This window comes from Pagrus pagrus, assembly GCF_965226575.1.
Source record: "Pagrus pagrus genome assembly, chromosome: 11".
NCBI classification, from domain to species: Eukaryota; Metazoa; Chordata; class Actinopteri; order Spariformes; family Sparidae; genus Pagrus; species Pagrus pagrus.
In genome coordinates this window covers 6,767,985-6,793,887 of record NC_140195.1, presented here as the reverse complement: position 1 = coordinate 6,793,887, position 25,903 = coordinate 6,767,985, and the positions used below count along the sequence as shown (strand labels likewise).

General features: G+C 40.3%; 3 protein-coding genes across 3 annotated transcripts; all 3 read left to right on the top strand.

Annotated features, from left to right (window-relative positions):
• The first annotated feature begins 668 nt into the window (after positions 1 to 668).
• slc13a3 (solute carrier family 13 member 3) lies at positions 669 to 13,655 on the top strand. Its single transcript, XM_084366259.1, has 13 exons — positions 669 to 861; positions 2,398 to 2,663; positions 3,223 to 3,401; positions 4,220 to 4,286; positions 5,147 to 5,326; positions 5,403 to 5,528; positions 5,780 to 5,872; positions 5,966 to 6,070; positions 6,202 to 6,299; positions 7,537 to 7,649; positions 8,587 to 8,748; positions 11,161 to 11,298; positions 11,385 to 13,655. The coding sequence occupies exons 1-13, from the start codon at positions 754 to 756 to the stop codon at positions 11,565 to 11,567; spliced, it is 1,818 nt and encodes a 605-aa protein (XP_084222385.1). The 5' UTR covers positions 669 to 753; the 3' UTR covers positions 11,568 to 13,655.
• A 1,374-nt stretch (positions 13,656 to 15,029) lies between these two features.
• ocstamp (osteoclast stimulatory transmembrane protein) lies at positions 15,030 to 19,075 on the top strand (the record flags this gene model as incomplete). The annotated part of the gene is made up of 4 exons (XM_084365821.1): positions 15,030 to 15,067; positions 15,413 to 15,470; positions 16,097 to 17,146; positions 17,239 to 19,075. 4 exons carry the CDS (start codon positions 15,030 to 15,032, stop codon positions 17,590 to 17,592), a joined length of 1,500 nt encoding a protein of 499 aa, XP_084221947.1. The 3' UTR covers positions 17,593 to 19,075.
• Positions 19,076 to 21,441: 2,366 nt separating this feature from the next.
• LOC311265021 (thyrotropin-releasing hormone receptor-like) lies at positions 21,442 to 25,336 on the top strand. Its single transcript, XM_084366302.1, has 3 exons — positions 21,442 to 21,501; positions 23,578 to 24,409; positions 24,676 to 25,336. The coding sequence occupies exons 2-3, from the start codon at positions 23,633 to 23,635 to the stop codon at positions 25,072 to 25,074; spliced, it is 1,176 nt and encodes a 391-aa protein (XP_084222428.1). The 5' UTR covers positions 21,442 to 21,501; positions 23,578 to 23,632; the 3' UTR covers positions 25,075 to 25,336.
• Positions 25,337 to 25,903: the final 567 nt, after the last annotated feature.

The window sequence follows — 25,903 nt, the reverse complement described above, 5'->3', positions numbered from 1 at the left end:
AGGCTGAAGACCTTTCTGTTTGCCACTGCCTTTCACTGAAGCAATGTCAAGGCTTTGAACTGCACTGTGTCTAGTCTTGTCTCTTTTAAACCTCTTCTATTTTAGCCTACTTTCCTATTTCTTAACTTGTTTTAATGTTTTGTTTCTTGATGTCTTCCTGCTTGTTTTTAATGTATTTCAAATGCAATTTTTTTTCAGTCTTTTAATGGATTTCTTATGCACCTGTAAAGCACTTTGAGTTGCCTTGTGTCTGAATTGTGCTATATATATTCGATCACATTTCGTATTAAAAAATTGATCTACCAAATCGAGTAGCTGCTCCCTCAGGTGTGTCTCACTGCAGGTAGAGGTAAGATCCACACCCCGTTTTATAAACATTAGCCTGCTTGAGTGATTTGTAGTGATTTTCTTGTGTTTTGTCTACTTGCATGTGTTTTCTCCAGTTTCAGTTTTGACCTCTCCTCTCGTAGCAATCAAAGGTGTTAAAAAAAGAAGGGAAAAAAAGAAAAAGAAAGAAAACTTTGGAGATTTAAGATGCTTCAGTCGTCTTGTCTCTGGTGGGAGGTCAGCTATTGGGAAACCTGAGAGACGGATACCACCCCTCATCACCCTGCGAGGAGTTAAACTGTGTCAGAAGCTGTAGTTAATCTTCTCCCTGAGAGGCCAGAGGCTTCAAAGTGCATACTGACCAGTTCCTCTCAGCCAGTCTGGAGCCCCTTTTTTCTCTAAACGGAGCAAAACTTCAGTCTGGAGATGAAAATATCTGTTGTGTCCAAGAAGCTGTTGTCCGTCTACAAACAGCTGGTCCTCCTGCTCGCTCCTCTGCTGTTCCTACCTTTGCTGTTTACTCTGCCAGAGAAGGTGAGTGATTTGAAACTGTATGACTTCACATTTTCTCATAGTTTCCATGAATAATGAATTCAATGAGTCATTAACCTGATTGATCACACGGCTCTGTGGACATATCTGTGAAAAGAGCACAGACATGGGTCTAAAATCAGATAATTCTCACTTTGTTCAATCAATTTAATCAGCATTATTTTAAATCTCACAGCACCTGAGTTCACAAGAGTGACTAAACAAATAAAATGTATATTTCAAAGTTTAGACTAAGAAACTACTGACACCATTTTCTAGTAATCGATTAGTTGATCAGCATTCAGATAATCGAGTCATCATTCATGTGCAAATGGAGAGAAAATGAGTATTGAATTTGCTTTTTGTCTTCATATATCAATGTAATCTGAATACTTTTGAGTCGTAAGTAAACTTTAAGAGGTCAGCTTGGGATCTAATGATCTGTGATGGGTATATTTTATAAGCTAAACTATGTTTTAACTGATCAAAAATGATGTAACTGAGTACATTTACTCAAGTATTTTGAGGTACTGGTGCTTAACTTGAGTATTTCCATTTTCTGCTACTTTATACTTCTACTCCACTACATCTTGGAGTTCAATCTACTTCACTACATTTATTTGAACTCTTTAGTTACTAGTTACTTTGCAGATTACATGCTGTATCAGAGCCAAAATAGATTTTTTTTTTACATTTGTTTATTTTATAAGCAATGAAAAAAAAAATTACCATTAGGCCCGTCACAATATCAGATTTTCTCCAGGCGATTATCGTATCGTAACAATTTTATCGCGATCTTTGCAAACTTTGTTTATTGTGTGTTATCTTTTTTTTGTCAGATGAATAACATTTGTTATAGGAGTGTAGGGATGTGGAGAGAGAGTCAATGTAATCGTGAATCTGTCATTTCGACATGAATTTGCACGGCAGTAGTAAATCAATGATTAGCAGCCACAGAGCAGATCCACGCCACACACTAGCCAACTTACAGTGAACTGTTACTGCAGCTTTTTCTTCTTTTCTGTTGTATGATAGTTGGCAACTGGTGTTAAGGTGCAAGTATAAAGAGTTACATGTATTCGACACAGTACACCCTTCTTCATGCTTTTTATTTTGCTTTTGTATAAACAAAAACAAACCTTATGCACACGGATAGACACGTGGATGCATTTTCTCTTCCTCTGACACAAACAGTGTAATTTCATGTTTTGAATGGTAATGCTGTATCATCGATGTTCCCAAAAACATACTGTGTAACCCATCACCTACTGTGAAACACAATTATGTCGTGAAAGGATGAGTAAAAAAAAGAAGACAGAAAAGTCATTATCTACTCACCCTCATGTCACTAGAAATGTTTTGCGGACCACAAAACTTCACCCTGACTTTCCATCGGCATGAGGATTACCAGATAATGACTGAATTTTTATTCTAGGGTGAATTTATCCTTTAATTTGCTCCCCTTTTTCCCTGTCACATCTTTAACTTGTTTTTCGAAGTTGGCTGAATTTTAATAACCTCATGTTGCTTATCTTTTAGGAGGGAAAATGTCTTTATGTGGTGTTGCTGATGGCTATGTTTTGGTGCACAGAGGCCCTTCCTCTGGCCGTCACTGCGATGCTTCCGGTCTGCCTCTTCCCAACACTTGGAATACTTCCATCCAAGAAAGTATGCCCTCAGTACTTCCTCGAAACCAATTTTCTCTTCCTCAGCGGTCTTTTGATGGCCTCGTCCATCGAGGAGTGGGGCCTGCATCGCAGAATTGCCCTGAAGGTCCTCACCATTGTCGGAGTAAAACCTGCATGGTGAGACAACTTTACAGGACATTTTTTTCCTTATTTTTAACAATGTATTTCTGCAGTAATGCGTTACTGCCCAACACTGGCAGCCTAATCCTGATATGTCTTAAGAAACATGTGCAAAAAACTATTAAAACACACATATTTTCTTTTCATAACGATGTATTTAGGCACTGCAGTTTATTTTAAGTCAGTCTCACATACTGTACACCATCTTTCTCATGACAATACTGACTGAGAGCACCTAATGTGTATTAATCCACAGCTGAAAATAGTCCCAAACATTGCATTCAGGTGTGCGTCACAAAACTCATGAGCGCCCCTCATAAACTCAGAAATCTCTACTGGAATGGCCATGAAGGTTGATTATTTGGGTATTCTGTTTGTGTAAAGAGAGCGCCAAAGACAGAGGAGGAATGGAAAGTTGTAAAGTGCTGAGAAACAGGTTGCTGGTTTGGACTTTTCATGGGGTTTACTGACTTATTCCTAGAACATCTCCAAAGTCAGCGGCCATGCTAATGCTCAATGTTACTAATTAAGATTGTGGATTGAATTCATTTCCTAGGCTCATACTGGGAATGATGTTGACCTCGTCCTTCCTGTCCATGTGGCTCAGCAACACCGCCACGACAGCCATGATGCTGCCTATAGCTAACGCCATCCTGGAGAGTCTCTTTGGAGACCTGGAGACCCTGAAAGAGAAGTGCAAGTCCCCAGACGATCCCGAGGGAGATATAATAAATGGTAGGTTGTCTGTTGACAACAGCACATGTAATTACGGTGTAACTACTTAAAGAAGCTATGGTTTATGTTTTTTTAACAGCAGATGAAATTAGCACCGATCTACATTACCCTCATTGCTATTGAACTTTTGACATCTTTCAACTCATTGTTTTAGTTTTGCCTGTACCTGTCCAGCACCAAACAGACAGTAAAAGTTAGCGACTTGCTGGTGAACATAGTGGAGCATTTAGCTGCGAAGGAACCAGATATTTTCCTCAGGAGATGGTGGAGACAAAAGCAGAGTCCATATTAGACTTCTATTCATCGGGCGGCCTGAAAGATGACTCCAAATGAATGATAACGTTGCTGAACCATGATCTTTTCCTAAACCTGACCGAGTAGTTCTGATGCCTTTACCTAATTAAGTAGTTTTGTGACAACACCAACCTGCGACAGTCACCTGAAATGTTTCTAAGCAAGTTTTATTTTGAAAATCAAAAATTATTGAAAACATGTTCTCTGCAGGGCAAAACGTGACACTGACACGGGGTAACGATGGGTCAATTACACGGCCTGGTGTCTCACCGTGATACCACATACTATATTGATTTAACCTGGTACTCATGAGCTTGTAATTTCTAACCTAAGTTGTGAACTTTGCCCAATTTTTCCTCAAATACAAAGTTAGTCAATATTCAAGTAGTAAGTGATTAATGTCGGACTGCATGTGACGGACTTAAAGTCATGTCCAGAGCAACACAGAAGTCCTGATCAGACTTGTTTTCACACCATGGTTACATGGAAACACAACACAAACTCTTGAATTCACTTTCTTTCAGGTCAGTCTGTAAAGTTGCATTCACTGCCCTCGGTGCCCTCGGAGAAACGGATGCTGGCAATAGACGGGTGAGAAAAACACTGAGATCACAATCCTTTACATCCTTCACAACTCAAACAGTGATTGTGTGATGAGGTTTAAAGGAAGTTCAACATTTGATTACTCGCTCAGTTGGACGAGACGATCGACACCAGTCTCATGTTTGTATGCAGCTAAAGCCAGGAGACTGTTAGCTCAGCCTGCAGGCATGGGAACAGCTGAAAGCAGCTTGGCTCTGTCTGAAGGTAACACAGTCTAGGACGTTATAGCACTGAACCTCCTGTTTAACTAAAACTTCTAATTATGATGAGATATACAGTAACATGTGAACTGACCTTTGCTGGTAGGCAGATTTCATTAGCTTTGGACCGAGCCAGGCTAGCTGTTTCCCCCCGCTTTCTGTGTTTGTGCTAAGCAAAGCTAACTGCCTGCCATGAGTTTTGCATCCATCCTACAGAGGAAAGTACAGTACTGATGTGAGGTTCAGTTAGCTGTGCACAGAAACAGCTGGTAGAGATCAGAGGGATTGCCATCAGTAAGCGCCTCTGCCACTGGTTTTTGTGGTGTGTCCTGCAGCGTTGGCACTAGTTGGCTTTAATCTGTGGTGAGCAAATAGAATCGGTGATTGACATCACTCTGACGGAGACCCGAGACTTATCACCTCTCACGCAGGCACAGAATGGACGAGCTATTTGGCCGTCGGCTGTAGTCTTTGTGGTGTGTTCAAGTGCAGCTTGTTGGCTTGTTTGCAAAGGTGACGTGAAGCAACAGTTGGCTTTGGTCGCAGGTAGCTCTTGATGTTGGTTTGGTGTGTCTGGGCCCTAACGTGTACCGAGTTCATGTATCTACCGTTCATTTGAAGTGATCATGCTTCTTAAAACCTCAAAAGGACGGATAAGATGGAGCAAAGTGACATGATGACATCTGAGGAGATCCAGTTGGAGTCACAGTATCAACTGAAGGTGTGGAAAGGATTCCTGATCTGTATCCCTTATGCAGCCAGTATCGGAGGCACCGCCACGCTGACAGGCACCACGCCCAACCTCATCCTGATTGGACAGCTGAAGAGGTAACTTTTTGTTCGTGCAGTGAAAACTTTGCATCATTAAAACAAGCAATTAGATAACAATTTATTCGCTTCACAGCCACTTTCCAGACTGTGACCTCATCAATTTTGGGTCTTGGTTTGCGTTTGCTTTCCCGCTCATGCTTCTCTTCCTGTTCTTTGGATGGCTTTGGATCTCATATCTCTACGGGGGATTGAATACACGGTAATATGACAGATTAAGAAATGTTTTTATTATTTTAAAATGATATTTGGACTGATATCTTTACCATTTTCAGCTGCATCACCCTGCAAAGGTCAAAAGTCTTGATGGTTTAATTGTCATATGAGGGAAAACACTGCTAACTGTTCAATCAGAATTACTATTGTTGTTTCTCTCTGTAAATATCGAATAATGTTCTTCTCCCACTCCCTCTTCTTAAAATATATCACACTGTGTGTCTTTATTTCATGCAGATTGTGCTTCAAGAAAATCGACCAAAGAGCTGAGGCAGAAGCCAGAGCACAGGCTCTGATAGAGGACGATTACAGAAAACTAGGCCCCATAAAGTGAGGACTCTGCAAATCTCATGCAGTGCAGGGTGAATAAGTGCATTTCTATCACAGAATTTACTGACTTCTACTTTCTATGCTCAATTTCAGTTTTGCAGAGGGAGCGATCTCTTTCTTTTTTTTACTCTTTGCCATTCTCCTGTTCACACGCGATCCCAAATTTTTCTCTGGCTGGTCTGTGTTTTTTAAAAAAGGGTAAGAAAGGGCACACTCGGTGAAAACATAAAGTAGTTAGAACACCTCTTCCTGTCAAAGATGCTAAACATTGAGACGCCCGTCTTTTACCCATCTCTGTTAATTATTTTCCTCCTCCTGTCGTTCTACAGGTACGTCTCAGACGCTGTCACTGGTGTGATCATTGTGTCCATGTTGTTCTTCTTCCCCTCGCAGAAACCTTCTCTGAGCTGGTGGTTTGACCCTAAAGGTCAGAGAGCTAACACTACTCATAAAACTCAGATTTGTATCTAATCTAATCTATTATTTGAATGACTGTGATAATATTAATTAACTCAGGGAATGAATAAACACGTTTGATTAGATTTGTGTCAAACGAAGCACTGTAACAAAGAACAAAGTGAGAGTATCATCTATCAAAGAGCTGTAAAGTGGACGTTTGCAGCTTGTGACGATCCATCAGGACAGAGGTCAGTCGTTAATGAAAGATTCAGAGACATTCAAGTCTGTCTCTTTCACACAGCCACTGCAGAAAGCTGAAAACATGCTGAGGAATGTTAATAATGCAGATTAGAGAGTCTGAGCAAATTTCCTGTCTAAAGCTGAAACTACAGTTTCTCTGTTTCTGTGATTAGAATAATCTCCTAAGACCATGTTGTCACACTTTGGACTTTTTATTTTGCGCGTGTGTGTGTGAACGTGTTTGGTGTGTATTTTGGAGACACACTGTGTGATTGTGTATATTATGTTCAGCTGGTCAAATAAACCGCGGCACGCAAGCCAAAATAAATCGTGGGGTTCATTCGTCCCTCTCATTGTAGGTCAAATTTTTAGCACGGAAGAAACAGTTTATCTCACCAAAACATCAGAATAGGAGGATAAAGTACAAACACGGAGAGACAAAATCTTTAATGTTTAAACCGGAGGTAGAAAACTACACATATTCTTTACCCTCTTCTTTGCAGATACGAGACACTGACAGGCCTTTTTTGAGTTTTCCTCTTTGCCTGTTTAAGTAAAAAAACAAACAAACAAACAAAAAAAACTAATGAAAATACTTAAAACAAAGCATAAACCATGAAAACATTCTGGATTTGTGGTTTAGTTCTTTTCTTTAAATGCTGATTGAACTTTGACTAAAAAACATCATATTTCATTTATTCTGTTGAATGAATTAAAGTTCTTGATGCTGTGAAATGCATCCGCTTTATGTGCAGGAAGTAAACAAAACATTATTTTTACTAAAGTGCAGTTTTTAACTACCATTTAATAAGTGTACTTGAATTACATATATCAGCGGACAGCAGCGCTGTTGTAGAAAACATTGTGTTTATTATAAAACATGACATATCCTGAATATTTCCTAAGTTTGATAAATCAATACAGACACATCACAGCTTTATATTAAATCATATTTTATCACATTTAATGTCAAAATATTGAATAGAAGTTCTTTATCGAGTGTTTTTCTCCATGTTTTTCCTCAGCTTCAAATACCCCTTATGTCCCGCTCCTATCATGGAAGAAAGCTCAGGAATCTGTTCCCTGGAATATCATCCTGCTGCTCGGAGGCGGCTTTGCTATGGCTAAAGCTTGTGAGGTAAACATGTTGGTACATACCGTGCAGTGTAATTACAGTTCAACTTACGTAATCTTGTTCTTATGTTCTCTCATGCCTTTTTAAGCAGTAGTGGGAAATGCACGTATTCACTTCCTTGTTGAAAGTCAGATGAGAAGATCAATACCACTCTCGTGTTTGTACGATGAATATGAAGCTACAGTCAGCAGACGATTAGCTTAGCTTAGCATAGATACTGGAAACAAGGGGAAACAGCTAGCCTAGCTCTTTCCAAATGTAACAAAGTCTATTACCATATTACATCTTATTTGTTTATGCCGTACAAAAACAGAGCTGTAAAAATGAAAAGTTGTGGTTTAATGAAGAGTTACATGAGGGACTATTTCTTGGCGGGGTGCAGTGACTTCCTGGAGTGTCCACTGGCAAACAAAAGACACCATAATTTCTGAATACTATAACTTGTTGTTTATACTTTGGTTTTTGTTTAGGTTAAAAAAAAACCCCCCAGATATATTGTGTTCATTTTTGATTATAAAGGTGCTGCTCTGAACATTTTACTAACATTGGACAGAGCTAGGCTAGTTGTTTCCCCTTGCTTACCTAATGAGCTGCTGGCTGTAGCATTATATTTCAAGTAGTTTTCTAAATATATTACTATACTGAATGGTATTAATCTTTGCACTTTACTCTCGGCAAGAAGGTCAATAAGCATCACAAAAAGTGGGTGTATTCCTTTAAGATTTTGTTTGTTTGCTCAAGGTTTCCTTCCAGCTGAATGTAAGACTCGTGACTCTAAACTGTAAAAGTTAACGTGTCATGGCTGCGTAGTAAATGCATTTCTCCTCTCTCCTGTTGGCTCTGTGCTGCTCGGCTCTGTTTGGTCCTGTTCTTTACTTTGCTTTCTTATGTTGTAATTCGATCTCTGACCCCTTGACCCCGATCTTGTGGCATTTGGCAGGAGTCTGGGCTCGCCTCCTGGATCGGAGGCCACCTCCAGCCTTTGGCCGAGGTCCCTCCTGCTGCAGCTGTGATGTTGATCACTGCTTTCCTGGCTGGTTTCACTGAGTTCGCCAGCAACACTGCCACAATTATCATCTTCTTACCCATCATTGCTGAACTGGTAAGACCTGGTGATCAGTTTAGAGATTTAGAGGCTGTACACGTTTATTAAACAAATATCACTGGAACGGACCAATACGGCATTTTTAACACAAAGAAAGTAATATCGTCATGTATAACATATGCTGAATTCACTAGAAGGCCCAAATAGTTAAGAATTTGTTGTTGACATTATTTTACACAGTTTATACAGTTTCTCCTCACACAACAACTCACAAAATTGAGTATTTTTTTAAGGGAGTCTGGTGCCTTTCTCCACAGGCATCAAAGAAGTTGCCTTTGTTAGTTACTGTTTACTGTTTTTGTAAAATTGGACGTTTCTGCTTTCCTCAGAGTCGCAAATAACAACAGTTAACTTTCCGTTTCACGGGTGACTGCGTTTCTGGTAGCAGACAAAATTGTACAGTGATAGTGGGGTTTATAGGGAACCCAATTAAGCGCTGATGGTTTCATTATTCTATATCCATTACATTGTGTAATCAGCATTTACTTCATAATGATCCGTGGAGGCATTGAAAACATTAGACTCTGGCAGCAGCATTCTGGACCAGCTGCAGCTGTCTGATTGATTTTTGTATTAAGACCTGTGAAGACACCATTACAATTGTCTTGCCTGCTGAAAACAAATGCATGAACACATTTTTCTGTATCTTGTTTGGACAGAAATAATTAATTCTTGCTGTGTTTTCAAGGTTGTTTGTTGGCTGATTTTGTTATTTGGCTGTAAGGTCACAAATTCAGGTCCGAGTCCATAACTACACCAAGATTCATGGCTTTTTAAAATTTTTTTGTATCTTTCTTGTTTGTGTGCGAAAACAATGATTTCATTTTTTTTAGTGTTGAGTTTTAGAAAATTCTGGCACTTCCACTCACTGATTTGTTTGGTGCACTTATTCAGCAGATTTAATGGACTGTAGTCATGTGGTGACAATGTTATGTAGAGTTGTGTGTCATCTGCATAAGCGTGGTAGGAAATATAATATTCCTTACATTGCACTTAAGGTTTCATGTAGCCATAATAGCCTGGTAGACATACTGGGAGACTCAGTTCCACTCATTAACTGGACAGGTACCAGGTTTTGCTGACGACCTCGTCCTTTCTGTTAGTCAAAGGATCAGGAGGCTTGTTAAACTCTTGCAATAGATGCCCTTAATGTCTGTAGCCTGTTGGACATTAACTGTTGTTGTCAGTAATCATTATCAGGGGCTGTTGTACTTTGCAGTGGTGCCTATACTGCACGAATAGGAGGAGAATAGTTTACAGGATGTATGTGAGGTTTAGTGTTTTGTCTCACTGAACTCACCGAACCTACAATTGATCTTAACAGGGCCATGTTACAAAAAAATGAGGGGAAAAAAATAATATTTGAAAAGATTTCATTGGCACTACTTTTTAATCAAACAGAGTCTCTATGAAAAATGTTAACCGAGTTCAATTAAAGCTGGTTATGTGGCTCAGACTGAAATATCTCGACAGTTTTTCAATGGACTGCCATTAAATGTTGTACAGACATTCATGGTCCTCAGAGGATGAAATCTAAAGACTTAAAGGAGACAAATTATGTAAATGTTTAGGTTCATCATTTTATTTTGGGTTATATTTTAAAGATATGTGCCTTGTAATACACTAACTACAGTGTAGATATTGAATTAGTAATAATACAATGTGTAATAACTGACAATCGTTAACATAATAAATAAATGCAAGAACAAGAACAGAAGAATATTGCACACACAACTAATGACAGTCCCATCAGCCTCAGCTGTAGTTTTAGTATCCTAATCTGATCATTTTAGCATGCTGCTGGAAGGGTTATGCTAAAAATGTTGAATACCGTTGAAGACTCCTGTTTTAAGTCAGTCCCTGCCTCTAGCGTTACTATAAAGTTCACACTTGTGGCCTTGAGTCAAATGTTTATTCAACTATTGGATAGATTCCCATGACAATTTGTGCAGACAGCGAGATAGACAACAGTCCCATCCGCCTCAGCTATACTTTTAGCATCCTAACACACTAACTAGGAAGTTAACTATTACACTGGCCTAACGTCAAGATTTTAGCATCGTCATTGTGAACATGTTGGCATGTTGACTGTTCTGGCTAAGAAAACACAGACCCATAAGCACGACTGTAGTTTCTTAGCTTATGCAGCAATATTTGATGTTAATAAGTAACATGGCTGGCAACACAATACAGTTTCTTCACAGCTACACCATATTACATTAAACTGAAGATTATAGCTATTTGATATCTTAGTAAGATAATAGGTTTAGTGGGTTTAAATGTGTATTAATGTAAAATATGTTTGCAGTAGTGGTGGAAAACTGTGTAATACAGCTGTCCGGCACAGGGAAATCATTCACTTCCCATCCTGAAAATGTGCTGCTCTTTGTTTTGTCTTTGTCTCTGCAGGCTATTCGCGTGTCAGTGAACCCTCTGTACTTCATGATTCCTGCAACAATCGGATGTTCATACGCCTTCATGCTGCCAGTGTCCACTCCACCAAACTCGATCGCCTTTGCATCAGGACATCTCATGGTCAAAGACATGGTAGGATACTCACACCAGCACTTGAACCAAAAGAGGTTTTATACCTTTCGTCACTTCTCCTCATGTTTTCTGCCTTGTTTTCTCAGGTGAAAACTGGCTTCGTCATGAACATCCTGGGTGTCCTCTCGGTCGCTCTGGCCATGAACACGTGGGGCGTTGCAATGTTTGACTTGAACTCGAATCCAGAATGGTCTCAACCCATCAACAAGACTGCTCTCCTTGCTGATGTGCACTTCTCATCTGTCCAGTCAGTGAATGCAACGCTCTGATCGCTCAATCTCAGCATGAGCATAGAGGAAAGATCAGAAGATTGTAAATAGATTCAACTCTAAACAGGGACAAGAGTCTGTCTTCAGACATCTGTGTCACTACAATGTCAGGACGCTCTGGGAGCTTCATCTGTTACCTATTATGATGAATTTAATTATACTCGAGTGTCTTTGTAGGCTCTCAAGAGTCAAGATGTCATGCTGTGAAGTGTTCACTCAAAGTTTTAAAGGGTAACCCCACCAATTTTCCACATTAAAGTGTGTTCACAGGTCTTGGAGAGTATCACTGCATTGAAAAAAGAGGAAGCTGCATTTAATCTGATAAAAGGCCTCCAGTGATGTCCCTGTTCATTTTGGCAACTATTTTAGATTTATTCTTAGTCATCAGATGAAAATGCTTACTAGTTTAAGTCACATTTGAGTCATTTTTATCCTTCATAGCTTTATAGTTTTTAGGACATACAGTTAAGTTAGCAAACACACCAGGCATTTAAAGCTGGGTCGTCTCCGAGTCACCCTTTACTGCATTGTGTTTTCCTTTTTGCCAAATTATAAATAGTTATTATAATAGCAATTTGATATTGTACAGCATCACCTGAGATTCTGGCAGTCTGCACAAACGGGGATGTATTGTTTATATTTTGACAGGCAGACTAGATGCACAAGTCAGGGGAAAAAGTCATTAATTTTTTAATTGTCCAACAGTCCAAAACATACATTTCGTCATAGTTTATGTGACAAAGATCTGTTTTCAGCTCCTCATCTCTCGTCTCATCTCTTCTCTCTGAAAATTAAGGTCGTTGACAAACATTTTTCATCATAGTTTAGACCAATCGATACATCAGAACCAGAGATATTTCCTTTTTTATTCCGCACATTCTCCTTCCTTTTTAACCTGGTGCCTACATTACCCACAATGCAACAGTGACATCACTGGAGGAAATTAGTTAGATTACATGCAGCTTCCTCTGGAGCCACAAAAGACTTTAAACTACTTTTTTCACATATGCGGTTGTACTCCCCAAGTCCTTTAAACACACTTTAATGTGGAGAATTGGTGGAGTTGCACTTTAATGAAAAAAAAACTCTGCCTTCTTAAAACTGATTGGACAGGAGAGACATTTAACCTCAGTGTTTTTTTGTTTTGTTTTTTTGTTGTTATTTTTTAATAATAAACCTCTACAGAGTGCTGTTTGTACTAATGCTACTAGGCTGACCTCTGCTGGAAGAATGAGCGAGACCTCTGTGAATAATTCATTTTAAATATATATTTTTGGTTGAAATCACAAAGAGATCATGTTACTTATATCAAACGGTGAAGGATTAGAAGTCATAGCACATAAATAAATATTACATCGTTTGTACATTAGATTATAAATCCTGATGAATGTGTACATTTTGTGACTACATGATTTAAGTTCACATAACTGCTGTTACAAAATAAATTGAATTTGTATTATGTAATATAGTTGCATGTGGTCTCTGTGTTTCCTCAGTGCATGATTGCACACAGAAGGTGTAATTTTAAGAGAAGAACCTTGTTGTAAGAATATTTGCAGCTGTTCAATTGTGTTTTATTTGAAGAAAACAGCAACAAAATGTAAAAATCCAATCCTCAGGTTTTGATTAGCTGTTTCTGTACTGCTGCAGGTTTCACACATATTTAACACATTTTGGCCTCTGCACACAGAAACAGAGCGAGAGAAGGCACACAGTTGTAAATTCCTAACAATGTTTGTTTGGTGTAGTAAACTGTCTGAAGTCAAGAGGCCCGACAACAATGGTTAACTTGTGCGAGGCTGCGATGGTTACTGAGTGTCAGCAGGGTCGCTGCAAAAGTTCCTGTGGTGCTTAAATGCAAAACTATAAAATACTCAACCAAAATCCACAGAGCAGGACAGGATGTACCGAGATGTCTGCACGAAACAAACTTCCATTTCAACCAAGGCTGATTTAAGTCTTTGCTATTTCATGGATCCAAAGACAGATTAGAAATATTTTAGTATGCAGCTGTTACTTAGAATAAATGTGATTACTGTTTTTGTATCGATCATAACTGGAACTGTATTTTTACATTAAATCCCATTTCTCTCAAGTGACAGATTCGTTATTTCTATTCCAAAACCTTTGCACCGCTGTACGTGACCAGTAAAGACACTGTGTGTGTGTGTGTGTGTGTGTGTGTGTGTGTAGTGGAGAGAGTGAAGAAAATATATATTGTGTCCTGTTATTTGAATGGGTTTAACGTCATTAAATAAATCACTAAATGTCCCACAATTGAATTATAAATCGCTTACGTGTTTTAAAAACGGCAGTCACTTTAGCCACTTAGCTATTTAGCCATGCTAACAAGTGGCTAAATGAGACTACCGAAGTTGTTGTGGACATTAAATGTCATCACACCAAACACTCATCTACTCATTCGTCCGTCTTTACAGGCCGACTTTAGCTACAAACTATTCTCACTTTAACTTTACCACTTGTAGTCTGTTTATAGCCTGACATTAGCTTTTTACCTCCAGAGATTTAAATTACGCTTTGACAGTCACAAAAGTGGTGTTCATCTGTGTAGATTATCTTACTGAACAAAACGTGCAAGTATCATAAACTTGTGTTTGCCATAGAGGTTATTTTGGCGATATTTAAAAATCCAATTCAAAAATCGCATCGGCTTTCCGTTGAGGGAAACAGGGTGAGGCTGTTAAAAAAGATCTACTATATAACAAATCAACTACAACAATAAAAGAAAAAACTACTGGTAATCCTCCAACAAGGCTAAAAGTTGTCAGTGTTTGTTCAGAGATCTGACAAAATGGGAACAGAATGTTCATCTGAAACTGACTGGCGTACTCGTTTTATTGATTTCTATCTAGATACAAACAACAAAGCATTTCAGGCAACTGTTATTTTAGTGGGTGGAAAATGTGCACCAATCAACAGTTTTATATTCGTCTGACAAACTGGAGGAGAGTGTAGACAACAGGAAACAGTTCAGTCATGAGCCTGAGTGCAGCCAAACATCCAGGCCCCCCTTCAGCAGATGAAAAAAAACAAAACAATGCACCCTTTTAGTGGGTGAGGATTTAAATAAACTGTGTGATCATACGTGCGTCAACATTACACAGTGTGTGGGTTGAGTAAAGCAAATTACAGGTTACTTTCCAAATGTCACTCCGAAACTGCACACAGGTTCATGACACCAGAGTCACATTGAGTGTGTGTGTGTGTGTGTGTGTGTGTGTGTGTGTGTGTGTGTGTGTGTGTGTGTGTAATTACATCATGCCCTCCATATGATTTTGTGTCATGTTTGGTTTACGGTCTTCTTATTCCCTCGTGAGAACTTATGGTAGGCGAACCACAACATGACAGTGACTGTTCAGAGAAGTTCCTCTTTTAATCCTCACAGTCCTCCAGCGCTTCCCAGTCCTGTTTTTTCCTCAAGCTCATATTGACACAGACAGAATGAAGTTCATCACAGTGAATCCTATTACGCCTCTCAGGTAAGAAATTGTATTTTTAATCATTTTGATTCTTGAAGGAGGTTACAAATAAGTTGAATTTCTATCTATCTATCTATCTATCTATCTATCTATCTATCTAATGGCTATTTAACACTATATTATTTATGATCATATTTCTTTTACTCTTAATCTGTGATCGTCTTACAATAGTTGTAGGTTGAGCCCATTCTGGACAATAGTCTTGTCAGTTGCAGTATTTTGCCAGGAAATAAGAAACAGGTGGAAAACAGCTAGCCTGGTTCTGTCCAAAGCGAAGAAAAATTCACATGCCAGCACCCATGAAGCTCACTAATTAGTGAATATGTCATACCTTGTTTGTTTAAGGTATGGCCAGAATGCTGTGTTCAGCCCCAGTTCGGTGCTCAGCTTTGTTCACTCTCAGGTTTAGTTGAGTGTGGGGTTGCATGGAGGTCCCGGTCCAGGCAAATTCTGGGGCTATTGGCTCCATGGCTAACTGAGCTGTGAGTTAATGTGGCTAATGGTAGCTAGCAAGGACATCAAGCAAAGAGAAGCAGTTGTCGGTTAATACAGTTCCCCTATATTTTTGGATCTACCCTCAAATGCTGGCCATATTTTACAAATTACACCTTCAATCCACACAAAACTGAAGTAGAACAACTGCCAACTGTCTGCTGGCTGATGTAGCTTTTTAATATTTTAATATTTATAATATTAATGAGGTAATAACACAAACTCAGAAATAATTATCTTTTCCATCACTGAACAAAACCAGCTGTTCTCAGAGGAAAATAAGGTCCAGAACGCTGTTTGAAGGTAGAAAAGTGGCAGGGTCCGCCACATATAAGCAAAGTAAAACTGTATGAAATTGTGTCGTCCTTTAAGTTCATTTTGTTTATTCAGTCATGAAAACAAAGAGAGTTTGTTTATTTAATTTGTTGTGGCGTAAAAGATCAGCCAGTGGAGATTCGCTCTTCTGATTAAAATATCTTTAAAAACTACGTAGTGCACCTTTAACAGACACACGAAAAAAGCAAAGAAAGCAAATAGACACATCTCTCTAACTGTTGTGTTTTCCTCCTCAGGAGCAGAACAGGGTCTTACAGGCAGGCTGTAAAATCTGTCCTGCTTCATCTCTGGGATGTTTACTCTGTACCGACACCTGCTGGCAGAGACATCCTGACTCTGCTGTCTCTCTGTTTCACGCTCGCCGTCATCACTGGTGGCCTGCTTTATCACTGGTTGTCCAACACTCTGAAATACAATCATGAGGCGTCCATCCAGACCACCTGCATCTACAGCGTGGCCATGTTTCTGGTGTCGTTCCTGTGTCACCCTCTGCGCTGTGTGCTGACCATGACTCTCCCCACCGTCTGCACCAAACAGGGGCGTAAGCTTCTCATCTCGGCCTCCGTCATGATTTTACTTCTGAACGTCGTCCCGAACATCACGGTGAACGTCGAGGCGGTCGCACGCATCCTGAAGTGCACCGCCGAGGGTTTTACAAGGACCTTGTTAAACTCATCTGAGCCTTTGAATAAAGCAAAGACAGACCTTTTTAAAGAAGCCATGAAAGTGAAAAGGGAAAACTTGAGCATCGTCAATAACTTGAGGAACTTAAGTCATTTCACACACGTTGATGTGTCAGAAGTCAAAAGCAGGTTTGCTAAGATGATTGGGCAGATAGAGGGCCACTTCTCACACGCCAGGAACCTGCTCAGAGACTACAAACTGCTGTCGAACCGGATCCTTGCTGCCGTTTTTGTTGCTTTGCTAATCTTCGAGTCTGCCCGCTACTTGAAATCTTACCTGACATCAGTTCAGTTTGATAACGGCTACATCTCCAAAGAGCTCCGGCAGAAAGCGACTCAAGCCGGCGGCGACAGGACAGCTAAAAATAAAAGTTGTCAAACAAGCTGCAAAATAACAAGCGACGAATGTACCTCCTGTTTCATCGCGCTAGTTGTGGTGACATTATATTTCATAGCAATTACATTAATAGTCGCTTTGGATCACGTTGTGTATCATGTAGTTCAGCTGATTGTGCCTAGGTTACTGGATTTTCCACCGACATCTGCCAGCATAAGCATCAATTACAAGGTAAGACAGCACACCAGCTTACCAGCACAGCTCCTTTTAGGGTTCCTGCAGTATTTTGATGTATTTTCTCTTCTTTGCTAATCTCCTGATAGGTTCAGGGGTTCCTCTCTGCTTCTTGTATCATCCCGAGTTTCTGTGTCACGCACGAGCTCACGAACTTCCACAGGGATTACAAGTGGACCTTCAACCCCGAGCCGTCCCTCTGCGATGTGACAACTTCCGCTCCGAACCCGGGAGTCACACTCCTGCTGGGATGTCTCTGGCTGATGAGCTACTCTCTGGTGTTCCTCGAGGTTTACGCCAGACGGCTGCGCAGGAAAATCTCTGCATCCTTTTTCAGAGAGCAGGAGGAGAGGAGGACGGCTTACCTGATGAGGAAAATACAAGTGAAGCTGACTAAAAAAGAGGAGAAGGAGACGATCTCAGTGGAGGTTTCCAATGGCTGAACTGTGACTGCACATGTTCAAGGGGGCCGAGATTATGAATCCTCATGACTTTGTTGATATCCTGACTTGTCATCTAGCGCCACCAGCAGGCCAAAGTTATTACTTGTCAAGTGAAATCTCAACATCTTTGTGCACGAGCAGTTTCTGGCTCTCATGATCCCCTGACTTTACCTCTAGCACCAAAAATGACATTAGCGGTTTTGAGTGAAACGTATCAACAAGCAACTGATGAATCGCCCTTTAATTTGGAGCAAACATTCATGTTCCCCTCAGGATGAATTGCAATAACTTTGTTGATATCTTAGCTTTTCATCTAGTGCCGTCATCGGGTCTGAATGTCTTTATCCGACACCAATGTGTAGGAATTATCAGCATCTAGCAGATCTTCAGCAACCAACTGATCATCCCTCATCTCACACTCCCCTGCAGGCACACTACAGCACACAGAAGAGGACTTGCCCCTCTCCTTATTTTTCAGTTTTTGCCTCCTCGACTAGTTTCCTAACCTCCTCTCCTCGTGTCGTAGTCCCTCCCATGAGATCCAAGGGGAAGAGGCAAAGAAGAGATGCGAGGAGCGAGGAGTCGAGGCTTCATTACCGTATCTTAAAGCATTTTAGGAGGCAGGAGGACAGAGGAGACACAAAACAGAGAAATGAGAGGAGCCCCTGCCTACTCTGTAGACATAAAGGGCTTATTCTAAGGTAACAAAAAACACGATTCTTCCATCAATAACAGTTGTACTTTGTGTTCAGTGCTAATCAACAAACGTTTGTAATCCTGCAACTAAGATGGTGAACAAGTTCAAAAATCTGAGTGCGCTGATGTCAGCATTTAAAGCACTCAAAGCAGTGCTGTGCCTCTCTGCACCCCTCCAGAGCTGCTAGCGTGACTGTAAACTCTCAAACTGAGTTTCAGTTTTCGCAAAATTTAAGCTGAGCGTGGCATCCTGTGTGTGAGTAACCGTCAAACGTTTTCCTCTGTAAGCGTACCACCACTCGAGGGGTCTCTAAGGATGTGGTTTTTAAAGATGCACCAACACTTCTGCTCTGCATCCACACAGGTTTTTAAATAAAGGTCATGTCTTACTTTATGCTTTTCTGGTACTATGTGTGCAGTGCTGTTTCCCCTCTCATGTGGATCAGAATGAATTGTGTTATTGTTTTGTTTTTTACCTCCAGCCCCACTAGATGCCACTATGGTGCTTTGGACAGATGAGAACAGAGAGTTACACAGTGCCCCTTAAACAGGAAATGAACAGCAATAGCTTGATTTTTAAAAATATTTTGAATATTTCATTGACCTAGATATCTTAAATAGATTAAATGAGTACTTTTTCATGTGTACGTCTATTAATTCACCGGCCTATTTTAATCAGATCCTCTCCTCTTTCCATTTCATCAGTATGCTCCTTGCTTAAAACTCCAGTGAGGCTTTGGGAGTTTATTTTAAGACATCATCCCAGAATAATAATAGAATACCTCTTTATCTATTTTTAATCCTGACTCTTTGTCCACTTTACGTTTCGCTCAAAAATCAGCAGCTTGTGTAAAGATGATACACTGCCGTGGGTCCAGAAATTATGAATTATTCATGTAGTGTTTGTTACTATGAATTCTGACATCAGTGTGTTGCTCACTATGGGTGTGACGGCTCTATCTGAGCCTGTTCTCGTTAGAAATGCAGTGAACTGGACGAATGATTATTGTGAAAATGTAAATTAAACTCTTTTTTTAGTCGCATTCAGGCTGGAAACATCAACTTATTCTACACTTGACTGGATTTATTCTGTGTCAGATTGTTCACACTCTGAATTTATATAATTTACACTGAGTCAAATATTAAAAATCAGGACTCAGATAGAATTAAAGCTGAAAGCAATGTTGAACGGGCCCTCGCACCCCAGCCGCGGCCTCATCATGGAAAAGTCACCGCCGACGCAGCTCTGACTTTTGATGTAAAGAAGTCCATGGTAACTTACTGTGTTCACTATGTGGCGCTAGAGAGCAGACAGTATTTAAACATTATCTTGAAGTACGACAAGGGTAGACCACACCGTGAAAGTTTCATGTTCATGTGTTTCATGTTCAGCGATGATTGTGACCAAAGGTTTACTTCCTGTGGCCAGTAGATGGCGCTGTGACAATGACAGAGTATTGCACATATAAACATGAAGTTTGGGGCAGATAGCAACTTAATGTTTCATGGCAAGGAACCTAAAAAAGAGGGAAAGGTCATTACGTCACTGAATCTCACTTTGGTGCCAGACTGTGGTGTCAGCTGTATTGAAGTCTATGGGAGACCTAATGCATTTCCCCTAATGATTGGCTAATAATATTGTGACCAAACAGGGCAGGACTGACCAAATATCACTGATAAGACTGCAATTATGTTGCGAACAAAGTCAAGGGACGAACAACGTGTCGGTAGTAAAAGGAAGCAGTCTTTAACTTTGAAGTGTAACATATCTTCCTTTTTAGGTTCCTTGTTTAAAGCTGAAACATCGAAATTTTCTGTGCCACCACGTGCACGCTGTTCAACAAAAAATCATGCTTTTGATAACTTGTCATCGCAAACATGTTGAGATTAGACTGACAAAATTAAAGGTTGATTGGGTAAAATGTTTAGGAGGAGTTCGTTAAAGTACAACACCATTCAAAATGGCTGACTTCCTGTTGGGTTTAGGTCATGGGCACCAGACACTTTATTTTATAGACGTGTTCAAGGCGTGTGCAAGGTTTCATGAGTTTCTGAGCATCATAGCTTCGACAAAATGTGATTTACTTTAGAATAGAAAGGAAAAATAACTCCAGCAGTTTCCAGTTGGTGCTCAGGCCTTTAATATTCCTGATATCTTTTATTTTATTACCAACAATTCAGCCTGGCATGTTTGTTACCTTTGAAAACGTTTCTTTTGTTAAAAAAAAGACATTAAATGTCTGTGTGTTTGTACAAATTTTGGATGAACAGCTGGAGTTTGTCACAAGCAGCCCACCAGCAGGCAGGAAGCACACACTAATTACAATATTTGCTCAAACACAGTGTAGCACAGACGTCTTAGCTCGCAACATTTCAGTCAGGTAATTACCTGGACAAAAAACTGCTTTGCAGGATTTCTCTTCTCTCTGTGAAGCTGTTATCTAGTCATTAGAGGAGGCCCGGTGGACAGGACGTTCTGCCACTGAAACTATTCTTCTATGAAAATGCGAGCATCTGTCTTGCATTAGCATTCACACAGACAGATAGAGGTTGAAAGAGCTTCACAAAGCCTCTAAGTGTTTCTTCGAGAATATGTTCTCAGAGCTTTGAGAAACATAATTCAATGTCACTAAATGTTTTCAGCTATTGGGAGCCGGAAGAGGGACTATCAGGAATCTTAATATTATGATGTTTGCTCGGGTTTTCAAAAGAAAATAAACGAGAGTCCCGAATTTGTGCAAAACCTTTGAGAATTCAAAGTTGTTAATTTGCCCTTTCAGGCAAGATGAAGAGTTCATTAAATCATCAGCTAGTGCCAAAAAAAGGTCTGCTTAATAATTACTGCCATTTCATTTCAGTGACCAATCACAGCTGTGTCAATGTGTTGAATTGCAGGCCACCTCCTCTGTTCTTTGAATAATTGCAGGGTTTTTGGCTGTACAGCCACGGCCACAGTAGTTGACCTGACACTCCGAGCCGAGGAGGTGGGAGGTGGAATTGATTTTTAAGTTGGTGGCTGTACGAGGCAGTGTGTTGCCGTGTGGATATAATGATATGTGATGTTGTAGAGAGGGAGGGTTGCACCGGGAGAATAGGGAGGCAGAGCGAACGGGAGAGAGAGAGGCGTATGTGGACGGCTGGAGCGGCTCAGGAGGAGAACTCAGCAGTCATCTGTGTTTGTGTGCACCTGAGCGCTGCCTTTTGAAAATGATGGTAAGAGTCACATTTTTCTTCTGTTAAAAATATTTGTTTTATTTACTAACTCTCCCATACTTTTATTTCCTTAACCTCAATGAACTCTGCATGATTTAACAGTGCATTTCTGCCTCGTGTCCTCTGCAAAAAGATGTTTAGCAGGAGGTAAGAAGGGGGAGGGTGATGCATTTCTTTTTGCTGTAGGGAGGGTCTGACTTTTCTTGTAGAGCAGGAGAGAGGTTTTTATTATTACTCACACTACATTTATATTTCAGTCTTCTCTTGGCCTTTATTAAGAATGCTTATTTTCTGTATTTCAAAATTGAGAGTAGCTGGAAATATTCATAACTTTATCTTTTCTTAAAAGTTGGATATTTCTGATTCCACTTCTAATCTGCATGTTTTTGGTTTTGGTGAAAACTGTTTTTTTAAAGAATCTGTTTGTATGAATCAGAGCCCGATCAATATATCAGTCGGCCGATATTGGCTAGCAACAGATATACCGGTATGTTGTCCGATATGCACCGATATAAAAGCCTTTTCATAGCGATTATAATGTAGTCCTTGTTTCAGTGCGCTGCTGTCACTTTAGACAACAAGGTTCATTGTAAAACTGTAAAATATCCTTCATCCGTTACAGATCAGACGTGTTTGATAACCACATTTGAGGGATAACTGCAAAAAAAATGTGTGTGTATCGAGTTTTTGAGTTATGTTCAGATGACTTTTAACTGATGAATTATTGAGAATTATTCAACTTAAAAAATAGTTTGTATTTCAACCTACACAGCTTTTCCAGCCTTCGCGACGTGAAACTGATGAACCACCTCCATGCGTTGTAAATCCCCCGTGATGCTACTCGCCCAATCAAATCGTTGCTTTCAAGAGTAAAGATGGCTGCACCCAGTCAGAAAATGGATAAACTGTAACTTAAACACCTCGCCCACGATCATCTGACGTGTGGGAGTGTTTTAGACGGACACCCAACAGTGCGGTGGATGTAAGAACTGCAGATTTAAAAAAAAAAAAGCTCATCACAACAGTACAACTGCTGGTAACTCTTAATAATGACCGTCATTAATAAATGGTACATTTAGAGTTAATTAACCTTTAGTTAATAGTTGTTTCACTGTTAACAAACTATGCAATGCTTCATAAACCACTTATCAAGCAACTGATGTTTATAACACTACAATATTTCATTGTTTTTTAAAATAACTATGAAATAAAGTTTAATTAACTATAAATTTAACATTTATTAATGATGGTTATTTACACTTAACACTTGAAGCAAAAGCATCTGGGAGACTTTTTTGTCCCCATCCTCATTTTGTGCCCTATAAGGATCATCAACAGAGCATGTTTCTGTTATTAATCGTCACTTACTCTGTAATCTATTATTTTTTTGTTTTTCACCATCACCACCATGTTAAAAGAAATTTCCGGCACCACTGACGGACGTTATGGCGATGTAGCCTAATGTTACACCATAACGTGTTTAAATTAAAGGCCAACTAATGTTACAGACTGTAGTTACAGCTGGTGGGTGTGTTGCTGTGGTGCAGAGTCGAAGCTGTTTGGGTGAGTGAGTCTTGAGAAATCTGTCGGAGGCCAAGAAATCAGCCTGTTCGCCTTTTCCAAAGGACACTGCACAAGTATATCTAACCTGTAATATCTACATTTTTGGGCCACTTGGGGGCAGCGGAGACAAATTATGAACACAACATTGTCATAGGTCCTTTTAAGTTTATATGGTGAACACTTGCTCATGAACACACCCAGAAGTTGAAATAAAAAGAACATTTTCATTAATTTTTAGTGTTAATGGACTACTTATGAATCCAATATTCTCCATCTTTTAACTTTGTTTGTGTTGAAGGAAACTTTTTAACTGCTAAATGCTCCACTATGTTCACCAGCAATAGTCACTAGTGTATCTGCTGTTTGGTGCTGAGCAGGTAATGTATATTCATTTTTTTTACCGACGATAGTGGCCTACAGAGTCTGAAGAAAATATTAACAATGCTTGGGAGTGTCTCGCCTTTTTAAAGCGTGAAATATAATCTATTGCTTGTTTGTGCCTCTCTCTTTTAGGATTTATACGTGCCCCTGGAGATCAACTGAGTTGAGGCCGCAGGACTTGAACACAATGGAGAACAACACAACCCTCTTTCAGGATGTCGCTCGGGTTGTAAATCTGACAGAAATGCCTCTGAACCCTCTTGAGGAGCAGGTCATAACAATATTTTTGACAATGCTCATCTGTGTAGTTGGGATTGCTGGGAATATCATGGTGGTGCTGGTTGTACTGCGCACTAAACACATGGTGACCCCGACTAACTGTTACCTCGTCAGTCTGGCTGCAGCAGACCTCATTGTGCTCCTTGCTGCAGGGCTGCCTAACATCTCTGACGTCGTAGCTTTCTGGATATACGGATACACAGGATGCTTGTGTATAACTTATCTTCAGTATCTGGGCATCAACGTGTCGTCCTGCTCCATCACAGCCTTCACCATCGAACGATACATTGCTATTTGTCACTCCATAAAGGCTCAGTTCATATGCACCGTTTCCCGGGCCAAGAGGATCATAGCCGGTGTCTGGATCTTTACCTCACTTTACTGCATTATGTGGTTCTTCTTAGTGGACACAAATGAAACCGTCTACACCAACGGAGTGGTGGTCACTTGTGGCTACCGCGTCTCCCGAAGCCTCTACATGCCGATCTACTTCCTTGACTTTACTTTGTTCTATGTGATCCCCCTCACTGTGGCCACCGTGCTGTACGGGCTCATCGCCAGGATTTTGTTCATGAGCCCTCTGCCCTCGCATCTGAGCGACAGAGAGGGAGGAGGGTCGGTCCACCAGGGTCACTCCAACAGCACCAACAAGGCCAACAAGGGTGCCGTCTCTGCAAGGAAACAGGTACCGGAAAAAATCTGAACAATCAAACAGTGTTGTTTTTCTTGTGAGGACAGGCTGCATTATGAGCATGTTAGCATACTTAGGCTAGCATTTAGCACAGCTTTTGCATGGTAAGACGTTACAGGACCGTTAGCATAGCTGTAGACTCTTCTTAGACATCTACAACATTGACAGGAGTCATATTGTGCCTGTTAAGATAATTATAAGTGGTCTTCTCCTTCATTGTTGTCACATAATTAAGTCTCGTCTATTCTCTGAATCAACAGATAACAAAGATGCTAGCTGTGGTGGTCGTCCTCTTCGCCTTGCTCTGGATGCCTTACCGAACCCTGGTGGTGGTCAACTCCTTCATCGACCCGCCGTACCACAACACCTGGTTCCTCCTCTTCTGCCGGATGTGCATCTACACCAACAGTGCCATCAACCCCATCATTTACAACCTCATGTCTCAGAAGTTTCGCGTCGCGTTCAAAAAGCTCTGCAAGTGCAACTGGCGGCACAAGGAGAAGGCGGCAGAATACACCGTGCCGATGTATTACAGCGTGATCAAAGATTCATCCCACGAGAGCAACGAGCAGATCACAGAACAGGAGGAGGTGAGCGCCCAAACCAGCAAGAAGCTCAACGAAACCGATGATGACGCAAGCACTTTCAGTATTTCTTAATAAAGGCTTTGGTGAGTTTGTTGGGTTCATTAGGACAGACTGTGCGTGTATGATAAATCATTTGTGAAAACCAGTTATGTCCACCAAACATATTTACTCACGCTGATATCTGTAGAAACTTTTAGTTTTTTGCTGTAGCATGTTTTTTTTCTTTTTGTCGTGTGGTGGTTGTGTTACTTTAGCGTCAGTGTTGTAAATGTGTTGTAAATACAGGATGTGAGACCGGGTTTTAGTGTACTTCACTCTGCTTAGTGGGCTTTAATGGCATCATAATGTGAGTGGCTCTTCAAAAATGTTTTTATAAGTATTGCACTCACCATTTAAGTGCACATAACAAACACAAAGTAAGAAAATCTGTGAAAGACAGACATTTAAAGTGACATGTTGCAGCGCTGCTGTACTGGATATGCGCTACAATGACCGAGTGAAATCAAAAGACTAATGTTTTTCTTGATGACAAGTGCACTTGTGTTTTTCACGTGTTCAGGCTGGAGTGTTCTGTACCCTCAGATGTAACACTCTTCAACAGCACTTATGAACACACAGTCCAGTTTTCTACTTTTTTCCCCACCACTTACCTACAGACAACAACAGCAGCAGCCACTTTTAACTCTGCAGGTGTTTGTGTCTGACTGTGGCCATTCAATGCATCACAACGTGTACCTGCAACTTACATTGTTTTTTGGTATTTCATCAAAGCGAACATAACAATATTTCTTCTGAGGGCAAACTAAGCTGCCTTTCATAAAATATGAATTAGTAATAAAAAATGTAAATAACAGTAGAAGCTTTTTGGCAGCACACTGATGAAAATGGTTGAGGTGTGTGG